This window comes from Phoca vitulina, unplaced genomic scaffold (assembly GCF_004348235.1).
Source record: "Phoca vitulina isolate PV1807 unplaced genomic scaffold, GSC_HSeal_1.0 scaffold10, whole genome shotgun sequence".
NCBI classification, from domain to species: domain Eukaryota; kingdom Metazoa; phylum Chordata; class Mammalia; order Carnivora; family Phocidae; genus Phoca; species Phoca vitulina.
Genome location: NW_022589713.1, coordinates 41,828,761 through 41,844,619, shown reverse-complemented (window position 1 = coordinate 41,844,619; position 15,859 = coordinate 41,828,761). Strand labels below are relative to the sequence as shown.

The following is a 15,859-nucleotide window of genomic DNA, read 5'->3' as shown; positions in this document are numbered from 1 at the left end:
ACCAAGTGGGTGTATATCAGAAATATAAGGGTGATTGAACACAAAATCAATATAATACAATAATAGAATGAAAGAAAAAGACCTACATGATCATCTCAATGCAGACAATGCATTTGACAAAATTGAACATCCTTTCATAATAAAGTCTTTTAGAAAACTAGAACTAGAGGGAAAGTTCCTTAATATGATAAAGGGCATTTATGAAAAACCCATAGCTAATATACTCAATGGTGAAAGACTGAAGAGTTTCCCTTTAAAATCAGAAGGCCTGAGACAAGGATACCCACTTTCACTGCTGCTGTTCAACAGTGTACTGGAAGTTCTAGCTAGAGCTATTAGATAAGAAATTGAAAGATCCAAATTGGAAAGGGAGAGAAAACTGTATTTGCAGATGACATGATCCTATATATAGAAAATCCCAAAGAATCCACAAGAGAACTACCGGCATTAATAAATTCAGCAAAGTTGCAGGGTACAAGATCAACATAAAAATGAGCTGTGTTTTTATACACCAGCAGTGAACAATCCAAAAAGGAAATTAAAAGAATTAAATACTGAGGAAAAAATCTAGCCAAGTTGATGAAAGACTTGCATGTTGAAAATACAAAACATTGATGGAGCGGGGGTGGCTCAGTCGTTAAGCGCCTGCCTTTGGCTCAGGTCATGATCCCAGGGTCCTGGGATCCAGCCCGGCATCGGCATCGGGCTCCCTGCTCAGCGGGAAGCCTGCTTCTCCCTCTCTCTCTGCCTGCCGCTCCCCCTGCTTGTGCTCTCTCTCTCTCTCTGTCAAATAAATAAAAATAAAAATCTTAAAAAAAAAAAGAAAATACAAAACATTGCTGAAAGAAATTAGACTTAACATAAATGGAAAGACATTCCATGTTCATAGATGGGGAAGGCATAACATTGTTGAGAGGTTAATACTACCCAAAGTGATATGTAGATTCAACACAATCCCTTTCAAAATTCCAAAGATTTTTTTTCACAGTATTGGAAAAGCTGATCCTCAAATTCATATGGAATTGCAAGGGGACCCAAAGAGACAAAACAATCTTGAGAAATAATAAGATTGGGGGGTCCACTCCCCCCAACTTTGAAAAAGTACAAAACTACTGTAAATATAACATCATAGACATATAAACCAGTGGAATAGAATAGAGTCCAGAAATAACCCTCACTTATATGGTCAATTGATTTTCAACAAGGATGTCAAGACCAAAGGGGAAAGGAAGCCATTTCAACAAGTGGTGGGGGAAAAACTGGGTATCACTTACAAAAGAATGAAATTACCTTATACCACATACAAAAATTAACTCAAAGTATATCAAAGACCTAAACAAAATCGAAAACTATGAAACTCTTTAAAGCAACCATTGAAGAAAATCTTTATGACATTGAATTTGGCAAAATTTCATGTATATGACATCAAAATCACAGGCAACAAAAGAAAAATAGGTAAATTGGATTTCATCAAAATTAGCTGTACAAACCCAAAGAAATTCAAGTCCAGACACAATGTAATCAAACTTGAAAAGTCTAAAGACAAGGAAAAATGTTTTGAAAGCAGCTAGAGAGAAACAGCATATCACCTAGAGAAACAACTCAAATGACCATGGATTTCTTATCAGAAACCATGAAAGTCATTTGCAAATGGCACAACGTTTATCAAGTGATGAAAGAAAAAGAACTGTCAATTCAGAATTCTACGCCTGTAACAATATCCTTTAGAAATGAAGGTTAAATCAACATGTTCTCAAATGAAGGAAAATTAAGAGAAATTGTCACTAGCACACCTACCCTAAAATGATGGCTAAAGTTCTACAAACAGAAGAGAAATAGTAACAGCAAACTCTTGGAACATCAATACAGAAAGAAGCATACAGAAGCTTGACGAATGTGACTGGACTGCCAGCCACACAGTTGAGTAGCAAAGGAAACTGGAGCACGTAAGTAGGGGTACTGGACCTGGTAAATCCTGGCAAACAGACTGTATGGATTCCCCACCTTCATATGGAGAATACTGCTGGGCATGGACTACAGTAGACACCCTTTCAGGGTATGGCACTACTAGCTTCCACACAGCATGTGTGGACAATACTGCTCAAGCTTTCTTAGGTCACCTATGTTACATATTTAGCTTCCCCTAACACACCCAATAAGATAATAGTGCTATTTTTATAGCTGAAAGTACCAAGAGTGGACAGTGACCTGGGATACTAGCTGGACCTTTCCTGACCTGTATCATCCCCCAAGAAGGAGGTGCTATTAAGAGAGAGTGTGAACTCTTAAAAAACTGAAAAAGATAATTGGACAACCTGTCAATAAGCTGTCAGTGGTGTACAAATTAAGATAATTTGTTTGGGCTCCAAATGTGATAATTACCTAAAAGTGTACCTCCCGTTTAAGTATAATGTCTATTTATGAGGTTCAGGAGTGGGAGAAAGCCCTAACTGGCTGCAGGAAACACAAACCACATTAATTAACCCTTATCACTCTCTTTTTTTCCCCTCCTATGCCTATCCCTGGAAAACTGGACTACTAGAATTTGCAAGTAGGAAAAAAGAACTGGGGCCTGGGACACTGAAACTTAGTGTATCTCCCCACCCCAGTCATGCTTGCTGGATTTGGGCAATTATAGATAATGATTATAATGATCATGAATTATGAGGTGAAAACTAAGGTGGTCTTGGCATGACCCACATGTCAGAGGGTAGGAGATATTTTAGGATGTTCTAAATTATAGAAGAAAGGAACTTCTGAGCAGGGATGAGTCTAAGCCTATCGTGTGGGTTAGACATGGAGAGGACGGGGAAAAGGTGAGCGACTAGTCATAATGGTCATGTGGCTGTGAAAGAAGAGGAAGAACAATCCTGGTTGGTAAGAATTGGACCCTGGGAAGTCAGGGGCAGAGGGAAGGACCATTACCCTCTTAGCTTTTGTCACCACCCTCAATTTTACAACTAGCCAATAAATAATCTTAATTTAAAAACTCTCAGAATCTTCCCAATAGCCACTGACTCCAGAAAGAAACAGTCTCAGCAAGAAACAACAGAGTAAGATTAACTTCCTGGACATTGAAATTATTCCCTTTAGCCTCATGCTGTTATTATTGGATTTCTTGTACATTTTTCACAGACCCAACGATTGTTCTAAATTCTCTAGCATGGGTGGTAATGGACAATCATACTGCCCTGGATCTTTTGCGGGCCAGTTTAGGTGGGGTATGGGTCATTGCCGGTATCTCTTGCCTCACTTGGATTAATGACCTATTTACCTGGATTGGCTTTGGATGAGGAGCCTGACTATGGTCCAGTCTCCAGTGGGCCTGGTTATACTACAGCATGTCACTATCATGGTCACTTTTTTTTTTTTTTAAAGATTTTATTTATTTATTTGACAGAGAGATAGCGAGAGCAGGAACACAAGCAGGGGGAGTGGGTGAGGGAGAAGCAGGCTTCCCGCCGAGCAGGGAGCCCGATGCGGGACTCGATCCCAGGACCCTGGGATCATGACCTAAGCCGAAGGCAGACGCTTAACGACTGAGCCACCCAGGCGCCCTATCGTAGTCACTTTTGTCTGATGTTGCCTAAGACACATGGAATGTATTTGACCCAAGCCTCTATCAGTACAACTAGAGTATCTGATGACCTATGTGGTGGTTCGTTCCTGAGAATCTTTATGTGTAAACATTTGGGAGGTCTTGTTGTAGGGGAATGACTTCACCGTGGTGTCCTGGCAAGTTTGCACATATATAGGCTGTGCAGGCAAAAGCTTGAACAACAGCTACTCTGAGTAATGGCAGATCACCTTGTGATCCTTCTAGAACATGAGAGGATGAGAGGAGCTTTACAGGCCTTCAAGCCCATCTCCCACTCCCTTCCCTATTTCTTGTGGGAGGCGGTCATGAGACAGTTTCTCATTGCCTCTCAGATTCTGAAGAGGTATGAGGCTTTCTGGATATAACTGCAGACTGTAACACTGCTTAGCTACAGTCTAAAATCGGCTCCTCACCAAGGACGTTGCAGTCCTTGAGTCCCCTTTTGTTTTGGTGTCATTGTTTTTGGTGTGTGGGACAAGGATCTGGGGACTGGCATGTTTGGATACTCTTACTTTCGCTGTTTACATAAGTAATACATTGTATGAATCTAAAAATGAATTGTTTTATCTTTACTGGTCAGGTCAGTTAGGACATGGCCTTGACCTTGCCTGCTGCTGTGTGTTTAAAGATTTTTTATTTATTTATTTGAGAGAGAATGAGAGACAGAGAGCACGAGAGGGAAGAGGGTCAGAGGGAGAAGCAGACCCCCTGCTGAGCAGGGAGCCCGATGTGGGACTCGATCCCGGGACTCCAGGATCACGACCTGAGCTGAAGGCAGTCGTTTAACCAACTGAGCCACCCAGGCGCCCGCTGCTGTGTGTTTAATAGGAAGAAGAATGGAAAGAGTAAAAATATATGAGTGAATATGGGTAAAAATAGATTATCTCTTCCCTCTTTAGTTTTGAACCAAAACACTGGTCAGAACCATAAGAGACCTTCCTTCTGGTGGACCATGACTTAATAATCAGGCATCTGAGGGCTCCTTATTCTGAGCTAAAACTCCCATAATTATTTTGCACTGAGTGCAGTTTTCTCCATCTTGTCCCTAAGATCATGGGAGCATTTATTTATTTATTTATTTAAAGATTTTATTTATTTATTTGACAGAGAGATAGGCAGAGCTGTAGGCAGAGGGAGAAGGAAAAGCAGGCTCTCCGCTGAGCAGGAAGCCCGATGCGGGGCTCGATCCCAGGACCCCGAGATCATGACCTGAGCCCAAGGCAGCCGCTTAACCCACTGAGCCACCCAGGCGCCCCATGGGAGCATTTATTTTTATTTTTATTTTATTTTATTTTTTAGAGATCTTTTATTTATTTGACAGAGAGAGAGACAGCGAAGAGAGGGAACACAAGCAGGGGGAGTGGGAGAGGGAGAAGCAGGCTTCCTGCTGAGCAGGGAGCCTGATGTGGGGCTGGACCCCAGGACCCTGGGATCATGACCTGAGCCGAAGGCAGACGCTTAACAACTGAGCCACCCAGGCGCCCCATGGGAGCGTTTGTTGTGTGTTTGTCCTTCCTAGTGATCTTTCTTCCCAGGGTAAGACTCATTGCTTCCTTCTCAGTGCTCACAGCCTATTCACTAGGGTCCATTTATGAGCTTCTCCAGTATCCTCTTAGAAACAAACAAGCCAACAAATCAGGAATCTCACCTGAGGTCTCCTTTGTTCTGTGATTTTTCAAGGGTGTAGTATCTGTAAGCTCTCAATACCTGGGGACCTAAAAGGAATCTGAGCCTCTGGACTGGAATTTCTGTGAAGTGGACATCTTCTTACTTTGTTCATCCCAGGAGACTATATATACAAATGGAAAATGACCAGACCATATAGGAAAATAGAACTCTGACCCACAGTCTGTAGTAACCAGTCCAGGAAGCCAAAAGAAACCCTGTAGCAGTCAGCCCCAAACAACCAGAATTTGATTAATATCCTCCCCCAACCACTCACCTAAGATGCCTTGCTTCTAGTTAGCTCCCCCATGCCAACAATCTCCAATCAGAGCATACGTGAAGTCTCCGCACCCCCACTTTTTTTTTTTTTTAACTATAAAGCTTTCCCACTCCTGCCCGACTTAGAGTCTCTGCCAAATGCAAGTGATGGTGGTTGTCTCCCTTGCTTCTAGCAAGCCCTGAATAAATAGCCTTTGCTTGTTCTCATTTTGGTGGTCTACTTTTATTTCCACAACTTCGTTTAAAGGTTTAGCTTCCTGGCATGCTGTGTGATGTGAGATAAGCCATTTCCTCTCTCTGAGCCTTACTTTCTTCAACTGAAAATCTAGTTCAACATTCATTCCTTCCTTTATTCAACAAGTAAGTCTTGGCACTTAAAGAAATCGGGCCATAAGTGGTGCTAGACGTTGGGTGGATATTAGAGGCACAAAGATGATCAAGGCCATTAGCTGCTCTCTGGGAATGCAGAGCCCAGGAAAGGGATGGAGATCTATGAACAGGCATGTCAAGAGAAGTGTGCGCTGTTTCATACCAGCATCCATCCTACGAGTGCAGTGCGGCAGAGAGGGGTGGTCAGTGGGCAGAAGAGGGCTGGCAGAGGATTCCCAGAGGAAGCCTTCTCCCCAACAGCCCGCTCCCCCGCATTCCCACAGCGGCGCCCCGAGGCGGTTGGTGTGTCTGGGAGAGCGGGACGCGCTCTCGGCTCCCTGTTTCTTCGCAGGCCAAGAAGGGAGGACCACAGAGACGTGGCGCCCTCCGCCGTCCTAGAGAAGCCGGAGTGGCAGGAGTGCGGCCGCCTCCACCTCTCCGGCGTGGAGCTCTGGCTCGCGCCAAGCGTGGGGAGCTGGCGCGGGGCGGGGCCGGCCCGGCCCGCGGGGCGTGGAGTCCGGGACTCGCGCGGCCGGCTCCTGGGCGAGGGGCCGCGGTAGCAGACGCGCCCCGGCCCGGAGCGTCCCTCCCAGACCCCGGGCAGCCCCCGGTCGGGCCCGGCGCGCGCTCGCTTCCCGGGAGGGCGGCCCGGGCCATGGCGGCTGCGGCCCTGGCGAGCGGGGCCCCCTTCGGCCCTGCACTCGAGCTGCTACCGGGACAGCCCGCGCCGGCCCGGGCGCGCCCGGTGAGTGCGGGGCCGGCGCCACGGAGCTGGCTCGGCTCTGCCTCGGGCTCTAGGCCCACAGGAGGGGCGGAGGGGGCAGTGCGGCGACCGGGAAATCAGGGTGCAGCCCAGAGTGGAGGGGCCGGAGGAAGAGGCAGGGAGCGGAATGGATTCGACATCCCCCCAGACTTGCGCCGGCAGGGGAAACACACGCGCAGCTGCACAGGCTTGAGCCGAGCGCTGGGGCGGAGGTGTTCACGGAGCGCTGTGCGCCGCGACGAATGTCCAGCATTTCCGTGTCACTGGTTTTTACAGTGCTGGTTATGTTTGAGGTGGGTCTTGAGATGAATCTGAGTTTGCCGGCGCAGGAGGGAGGAACTGCATCTCCAGGCAGGGGGAGCTGCAGGTGCAAGGACACAGATTTGGGCAAGGAAAGGATTTGGGTTCCTAAGAGGATGGTGACAGGATAGGGGATGAGGGTGGTGGTGCAGGAGATGATCCTTGGCCGGTAAGCTGGGTCTCTGAATAGTCAATGGAATTGTCCCCGGTGCAGAGGATTTGGACGTTTTGAGGCAGGCAAGGGTGAGCCAGCCAAAGTCTTTGCGCCCTGGGGTGCTGCGTAAGTCGCTGTGGGGATTTTCTAAGCAAGGACCGATGTGAAATGCAGCAGAATCAGCCTCTCCGTAGTATGGAGATTGAGAGCTGAATGAGACAGTAGCTGGGATTATAAACCTTGATTGCTCGGCGGAAGCACTGTTGGTGTTTCTTAAGGAAGAAGGTAAGAGAAGGTGCAGAAGCTTGGGCTCCCAGAGATACAGGAAGGGGGGACATTAAAACTGGGAAGTGGGGAAGGAAGAGTAGGGCGGGGCATTTGAGAGAGGGTGCTGGAGTGGCAGAGTGCAGGGAGTCAAGTCAGAGTTCGGACCTGCCCTTTGGGGGACAGCGTCCAGAGCAGCCCGGGTGTGCTGGGGTGCCCTTAGCTGCCTCTGTGGCTGATGACAGTGAGGGCGGAGGGAGAGAAGAGAAAGAGCCTCACCCCGGGGCAGCAGGGGTGGCCGGAGTGAGGATAGAAGGCGGTGTGGCACAGTAAAGAAGAGCCGGAGAGGCCGACCGCCCTGAATTCTGTCTCCGTTCTGTACCTTTGGGGGCAGTGAATCTCTGAGCCTCACTCTCTTCCATGAAATGAATCGAATCCCCTCCTCAGAGGCTGTGAGGCATACACAAAGTAATATAGGTGAAGTGCCTGGCACAGGCTCAACAGATGGTAGTTGCACTTGTTATCAAGCGTTGGTGACCTCTGCCTGGAGCGCCCGCTGTTGGGAAATGAGGGCACCTAGAGCGCAGATAGTGGTTTTGGGCATAAGGATGAAAAAGGGAAAACTTGCAGAGACTCATGAAAAAGATGAGGGGATGAAGAGACGTGAGAAATTGATGGCTGATCCCTTATATCTTTGTAAGTAGGGGGTGCAAATCCGCAGAGAGTTCCAGAATCCAGAAACTCACCTGGCATCCCCTCCAGTACCTCTTAGTGCCTGGTCTACCCCATACTCCAGGCCTGGGTCTGGGATTGTCCTGGGGCATTTGAACACATGTTGTTTCAGGAGTCAGTGACCTTCGAGGATGTGGCCGTCTACTTCTCTGAGAACGAGTGGACCGGCCTGGCCCCCGCTCAGAGGGTGCTGTACAGGGATGTGATGCTGGAGAATTATGGGGCTGTGGCTTCCCTGGGTAAGGGTCTTTCTTTTTGGACTCTGCTTCTGCCCTTCAGAGTTCCCTGACTCCTTCTTCCTCAGAAGCTCAGGAATCTTTGATAACCCCCACCTGAGTGGCAACCTCAGGCCCTTGGATTCTTAATAAGGACCCAGCCTCAGTGGTTGCTGGGAAGTGGGAATTTGGTCCTCACATCAGACTTTCTTGCCGCAGGGTGAGAGCTGCCTAACTCCCAACCCCTGTGCTATGGGTAGAGTAGGAAAAGAGCAGATTCCTGGTGCCCCACCAAGCCCTCAGTTTCCCACCCACTCAGTTTGGGAGATCGAACCCAATACCAAGCGTCCTCATGCAGATGTCTGAACTTGAGAGTTCTAAGAGAGGGAGAGAACAAGAAAGCCTAATCTCTCAATGAGTGGAATCATCCATTTGCTCACTCAGACTGTTATTGAGCACCTCTTACTCTAATTCCTGACCTCGTGGCCCCACTCCCCTGGGTCTTCTGTCCCTTCCCCTGGATTTCCTTTTCTTGCTCTCCCTAGTTAAGTCTCTTCTTTCCCCTCTGCCCCTAAAGACAAAGCCTGGGAGGAGCCCTGGGATTGCTCTCTGTCACCCCACTCACCTGCCTGTCCCATTTCCTTCCCCTTAAACAGCATTTCCATTTCCCAAACCGGCTCTGATTTCCCAGCTGGAGCGAGGGGAAGCACCCTGGTGCAAAGCTCCTCAGGGAGCTCTGGATGGAGGGGGCCCAAGGGGCATCTCCTCAGGTGAGTGAGGACAGGTGCCAGTCATCTGACCAGTTCCCTTGTCTTGATCTTTAAAATGTAATAGGTATGTGTTCTCTTAACCTAGTGCTATAGACACTAGTGGGATTCCTTTTTCTTTTTCTGTGCTCCCATGATTTTCCATCTTCTTGAGTCTGTTTACTATTCACCCTGGCTCCTCTTCATTCACGGGTTTTGCCTCTAACCCATTTCCGCTGTTCTTATCATGGCCACCATTCATCTGTACTCCCTGACTTTTCTGTTGATGCACTGGGGTGGCCTTTCTACATTCCCCGCCTCCTTATAGTCTTCCAGCAGAAGATTCTGACTGCCCTTTGGGGTATCATGGCCATCTTTATCATTAGAAATCAAGAAGTCTCAATAACCCTGAGCCATATAGTTCCAATTCAGGGGTTTCTGGTGGGCATAGCCCTGGCATTCCTTTAGGCCCAACACAGGGCTTTCCTGTTCCTAATTTCCTAGTGACAACTGTGTCCCCTTTTTGCCTCCCTGGCCCCATTCCATCTTCTTCCCACAGGAGCTCTTCTGTGGGCACAGTGGAACTTGAGCTTTGCCCTCCATGTCGCCATTCTCACAGTTCCTTGCTGTGTCTGGCAGTCTTTCCATGTTAGGATGATCGTGGTTACAAGTAACAACCCAGTGCAAACCAGCTTAAACAAAAAAGAGGAATTTACTGTTTCGTGTAAGTAGGAAGTTCATAGGGAGGGTGCAGGTACAGCTTGGTCAGAGCTTCAGTCTCTGCTCTTTTCTATCTCCTTGTATGCTGCTTTGTCTACAATCTGGCTCCTCTTGTGGTTGTAAGATGATTGGTAGTTGTAACCAAGGCTCTGCTTCTTCATACCTAGGGAGAGAAATAGGGCAGGGCTTCCTCAGGCCTTTGCCATGTACCATCTTAAGTCTTACGCCAACTCTAAACCAGTCACTATGGCCAGGGAAATAGTATGCACTGATTGTCTTGGCCTGGACTGCCGATTTCTGAAACTAACTCTCATGTAGTGAGTGGGATAGGTTAACCTGCTTGGCTTAGACCAGTGAGGGCTACACTAGGAACTGGAGTTGGGATCCCTCCTCTCCAAAGGGGCATGGCTACTCCATAATGGTGGGGGCGGCAGAGGAGGCGGGGGTTGGTGGTGGTGGTAGATTGGATGTAGAGAGACAACTACAGTGTCCTCTGCCTTCTCTCAGGATCTCAGTGCTTAAACTCCCACCACCCAAGGGTATTTCCCATTTGGCTCTAGGCAGAAAGCCAACAGCTAAGTTATTCCTTGAGTAAAACCCTAGCTCCCTGGCCTGAAGCAAACTTCCTTTGAGTACATGCCCCTATTCAAAGTCCATTTTTGTCTTAAAGAAGAGAATATCAGGAGACACACAGTCCTTGGCTTCAGCAAGATGAAAGGTGGTCATTTGGAGGGTGAGGAATTGCTCTGTTTCTTAGGAGGCTTTGGATGGGAGTTACAAAGAGACAGATCTTAGCTAAGCCTGAAGAAGAGTTTATTAGAGTGGACCTTTGCAATTAGAGGTGTCTGTCATTAGAATAAGAAGTGACTTCTGGAAATGGCTGAGTGAAGCTGTGAGTCCATGTCTAATGGATGCCTTAGAGAGACCCACCGTTGATCCTTTGTAGAAAGAGAAGGCAATAGATAGGTGGATAGACAGGAAGGAAGCTAAAGGACTGTGGTTTCCCAGCATAGCCTCGGGAACAGCTCTTTGCAGTTCCATCCCATCCTGATTCTTTTCCATGTGAACTGGTTTTGCCTTCTAGGGGAGGTGAAGAAGAGAACTTAGTCTTTCCTGTTTCCCCTTGACATTTAAAAATGAGAGATACATTCTCATGTTTTGGGGAACTGATGGAATTTCAACTTCCCTGCATCTGTCTTCTGTCCTTTATATTGTTCTCCTCCTCAAGTTTCAGGTCTCCTGTGTACCAGTCTTTCCATCCACCTTCATTCTCCCTTATCACTTTCATCTCTGCACCTTTCCTAATGGGCCCCACTCCGACTGCACCAGCCTTATTTATATCTTGACCCTGGCAGGATGTCCATTTCTAAAGCCTGCTGGGATCTCCCATCTTGAGCAGGTGGAAGAGCCATTGAACCTGAAACTTCGAGGAGAGGGTCCAAGCCTAAGCTGTACTGGTAAGTGAGGGAAATGAGCACTTTCCTCCCAGGCACATATTTTCTGCTGTCTTTCTTTTGTAAACTGCTAAAATTCCATTTTACCATTTATGTTCTAAATAAAAATCCCTCTAAAAATCCCCAAGTCAACCATTTGATGAAGAGCAAAGTTAAACTCTAAACTTCAGCTTTCATTTGGACATGATCGATTAATTCAGGTGGGTCTTGGGTCTTAGGCTTTAACCGAACAGATGGCCTGCTGGCTGCTACAGTCAACCAAAATTTTAAAAGGAAATGCTGTATTTTATTCATTCTGTTAGTTTTTAGGGATCAGAAAGCAAGTAATATATGGCCCTTCTCCTGCAAGGGCTCATAGTCTAATGGTACATTCGACATAAATATATAATTACAGCAAAGTGCAGTGCTGTAACAGAGGTGTGAATAGAGCACTGTGGACACAAAGAGGAGGCAGTCTTTGCCTGAAATAGTTAGGGGAAGCACTTTTCATGGTGGGCCTGGTAACTGGATTGAATGGGAAGACCACATTTCCTTTTAATGTTGACAGGTATGAGGAAGATTCTCCTTGTTGCTTCCCGCTGCGTATGACAAGTTCAGGTTCCCCAGGTATACCCCAAAGGATTCGTTATTTCTGAACAGGTCCTCTGCCCTGAACCCTGGCCTGTTCTTCTCATGTTATAAACCGGACTACGTAGAAGAAATTCTGACTTGTCTCCCTTAGATTCAATTCAACTATTTCTGGAGGGCTCCCCTCTAGACTCTGTGTAGTTTCTGCCTTTCTGTGGCATACACTTCGGTTACTTTCTGTGTGATAAGCCCTGTTGTGCCATTTTCAGCTAGAACAGGGCCACTGAGACACGGGGTGACACTTGGAGTGAAATGGACACATTAGTACCACTTGGTGACCTTACTTGCTCTGTCATGGGTAATGATGACATTTGCAGCTTTGATTTCTTCTTTCAGAGGGTGTGTTGAAGAGTCAGAAAGATTTTATTCTGAAGGAGGAACGTTTTGAGGAGGCAAAGGACCACATGGTGTTATCAAGCAGATCCCGGTGGTGTGGCTCCCAGGAATTCTGGTTTGGAAAAACCTGTGAGGAGGAAAAAAGCAGGTTAGGGAGGTGGTCTGACTATTCCAATGGGAGATGTATGGAGAACACTGCAAATGATATTATAGAAGTGATTGTCAAAGATGAGATGGTCTCAGGAGAAGATAGTTCAGAGAATGCTGATGTGAATACCCACCTTGTTATACATCAGAAAATTCTCAGGGAGCAGGTGTTCTATATATGTGAAGAATGTGGCAAGTGTTTTGATCAAAATGAAGACTTTGACCAACATCAGAGACTTCATAACGGAGAGAAGGTCTATGGATGTAAGGAATGTGGAAAGACTTTCAGTTTTAGATCACATTGCATTGCACATCAGAGAATTCACACGGGGGTGAAACCCTACGTGTGTCAAGAATGTGCTAAAGCCTTCGTTTGGAAGTCAAACCTGATTCGACACCAGAGAATACATACTGGAGAGAAACCCTTTGAATGTAAGGAATGTGGGAAGGGCTTTAGTCAGAACACAAGCCTTACACAACATCAGCGAATCCACACTGGGGAAAAACCATATACATGTAAGGAATGTGGGAAAAGCTTTACTCGGAACCCAGCCCTACTTCGACATCAGAGAATCCACACTGGGGAGAAGCCTTATGAATGCAAGGACTGTGGGAAAGGCTTTATGTGGAACTCCGATCTTGCTCAGCACCAGAGAGTCCACACGGGGGAGAAGCCCCATGAATGTACTGACTGTGGGAAAAGCTTCATCTGCAAGGCACACCTTATCCGACATCAGAGAATCCATACTGGGGAAAGACCCTATCAGTGTAATGACTGCGGGAAGGCCTTCAGTCAGAATTCTGTTCTGATTAAGCACCAGAGGCGCCATGCCAGAGAGAAACCCTGTAATTGTCAGACCTCTCACATTGAACATTAGAGAATGCACAATGGTGGTACTTGCTTATAATTCTTATGCAACAGGAACCCCAGAGACAAAACAAGGTGATTGTCCACAGTTTGTTATAACTCTAATAGCCAGTATTATCTTACCCCTTCTGAACAGATACCCTGTGCTCTAGCAAGAGTGGTCCTCCTGTTTGACCATGTTCATGCTAGGCAACTTTTAGTTGAGCGTCTACTCTGTCGGGTACTATGCTAATCACTTTACATACAATCTTTAGTTTTTCTTAATCCTATTGAGGTAGGTACTCATCTTCATTTTACAAATGAGAAATCTGAGGTTGAAAGAAGTTATAAAACTCATTCAAGGTCACTTAGCTAATATGTTACAGAATTGAGATTGGAAGCAGGTCTATCTGACCCCAGAGTCTACTGTTCTTTATTTGTGCACATTTCTGCTTCTGCTCATTTCTATTCGCTCAAGTTTCCCTAGGCTAAAAATTTCCTTTTCTCGTCTAATACCCAGCTCCTTCAACCAAACAGACCTCTCTTCCTCTTCTACTTGTAATCAGTACTATCCAAATTGTTATTTAACTATGTGCTGTCTTATATTTTTCTGATGTCTTATTGTGTTAGTCCAGCTAAATGTCTCTTTGAGGACCAACACTGTATTTCTTTTATGTTTTTCAAATTTTGAAACTTATTTATTTTTGACTAGTTGTAACATGCTCACGATAAAAAAAAGTTGAAATAGTTCAAAAAGGTGTTCAGTGAAAAGTAAATCTCCTTGTCACTCCTATCTCCCAGTCTACCTTCTCAGAGACAGCCACTGTTACTGGTCGTGTGTCTTCCTGGATATATTCTTTCTATATACAAGTACTCAGCTTTCATAAATCTACCTCACTGAAAACCATATTTGCTGTAGATGACAATGCAGTTACATTGCCAACTCCAGAACTTTCTCTTCCTCTGAAGTTGTGTCCACCCTGAGGTCACCAAGGTAACTTAAGGAAAGTAGTGGAGGGTAGTCAGAATTGTGCAGTCTTGGGAGACCTGATTCCTTTTGTGTTAGAAGATAGCACTCTGGGACTGGGAAAATGTAAAGCAAGTGGGAGGCTTTGTTTTGTTTTGTTTTTATAAAAATTTGTATAGCTACAACCCCTCTCATTGTTCCACTATCCCAGATCCCCTTCCAGTCTTTCCCTTCTCATCATCATGATAGCCCACATTCCAGAGTAAGCTGTATTATTAGAGAATGGTACTGACCATCTTCAAGGGTTAGAGAAACAAAGGCTCTATTCAGAGAAGAGTGCTGGCCAAAACAGATGAAACACATTCCAGACTTCACCTTTAGAGCCATTTTTCAGCAGTTTGCCTCTCTGCTAATTAGGCATTCCACTTTAGAAGCTCCCAGCCAGGTAATATAATTGTTGACTAAGGAGCAAGGAAGAGAAGCCAGAGACTGGCTTGGGCTAAACTGCTTCCTGAAAGTTGCAAACATACTATCTGATTGCTGAAGCCTAAAGCCACTTGGCTTAGCATAGTCCAGTTAGGGTAACCTCTAATAAGCATTGAAACTTTTGTACTAAACAGACCCAAGAAATGGAAATGAGTGATGTGAACAGGCATCTGGGGGAAGTTTATTAAGCAAATATCACTGAGTACCTGCTTGTATGCAAAGCACTAGGCTAGGTGCTGCTAAACAATGGTAAGTCAGACCTGCTTCCTGCCTTTCTGGAACATTCATCTAGTGAGAGAGACCAAACAAACAAAAAAATCAAGTAATTGATTAAAAATTGCTAAGCGTTATGAAGGAAATGAATGCTACAGAGAGGGAATGATGGAGAGGGAACCTCTTTATGTAAATGGTCAGAGAAGGCCTATCCTAGGAGGTAACATTAAAGTTAAATCTCAGAATGAGAAGAAGGCACATGTATCAAGAATGGGAAGAACAGCAGGCAGAGGGAACAGCTCTGCAGACTCTTGATGTGTGAAGGGTTTGGCATGTTCAAGAAACCAAAAGGTTTGGGGTGTAACATAATGATCAAGGGTATGAGAGGCACAAGTTAGGTTTGTAGACACAGGTGGACCAGATCATTCAATTCCAACCTAAGTGAAAAGCCAGGGGCGCCTGGGTGGCTCAGTTGGTTAAGTGACTGCCTTCGGCTCAGGTCATGATCCTGGAGTCCCAGGATGGAGTCCCGCATCGGGCTCCCTGCTCAGCGGGGAGTCTGCTTCTCCCTCTGACCCTCCCCCTCTCATGTTCTCTCTCTCTCTCATTCTCTCTCTCAAATAAATAAATAAATAAATCTTAAAAAAAAAAAGCCATTAAAGGGTATTCAGTGGAGGAATGACATGTTTGATTCACATTTTAGGATGATCGCTGCCTGCTAAGTAGACAATTGTTTGTAGAGGGAGGAAAGTGAAAGAAGAGATCATGCTGGAGTTTGCTAACAATCCAGGTTGGAGATGATAATGACTTGGAGTGGGTGGTGGTAATAGAGATGGAGAAAAAATGTATTTAAGATATAGTTTGGAAATAAAATCAGTGACCTGCTAACAGAGTGGATACAGGAGTAACAGAGGAGTTAGGGACAGCTTCCTGGTTTGTGGTTTCAGCAGCTGAATTAGACAGCGGACCACTTACTG

At 45.9% G+C, this 15,859-nt stretch overlaps 1 protein-coding gene across 1 annotated transcript; it reads left to right on the top strand.

Moving 5' to 3' along the window:
• The first annotated feature begins 6,475 nt into the window (after positions 1–6,475).
• ZNF662 (zinc finger protein 662) lies at positions 6,476–15,329 on the top strand. Its single transcript, XM_032408867.1, has 5 exons — positions 6,476–6,656; positions 8,237–8,363; positions 8,996–9,109; positions 11,161–11,262; positions 12,223–15,329. Exons 1-5 carry the CDS (start codon positions 6,567–6,569, stop codon positions 13,245–13,247), a joined length of 1,458 nt encoding a protein of 485 aa, XP_032264758.1. The 5' UTR covers positions 6,476–6,566; the 3' UTR covers positions 13,248–15,329.
• Positions 15,330–15,859: the final 530 nt, after the last annotated feature.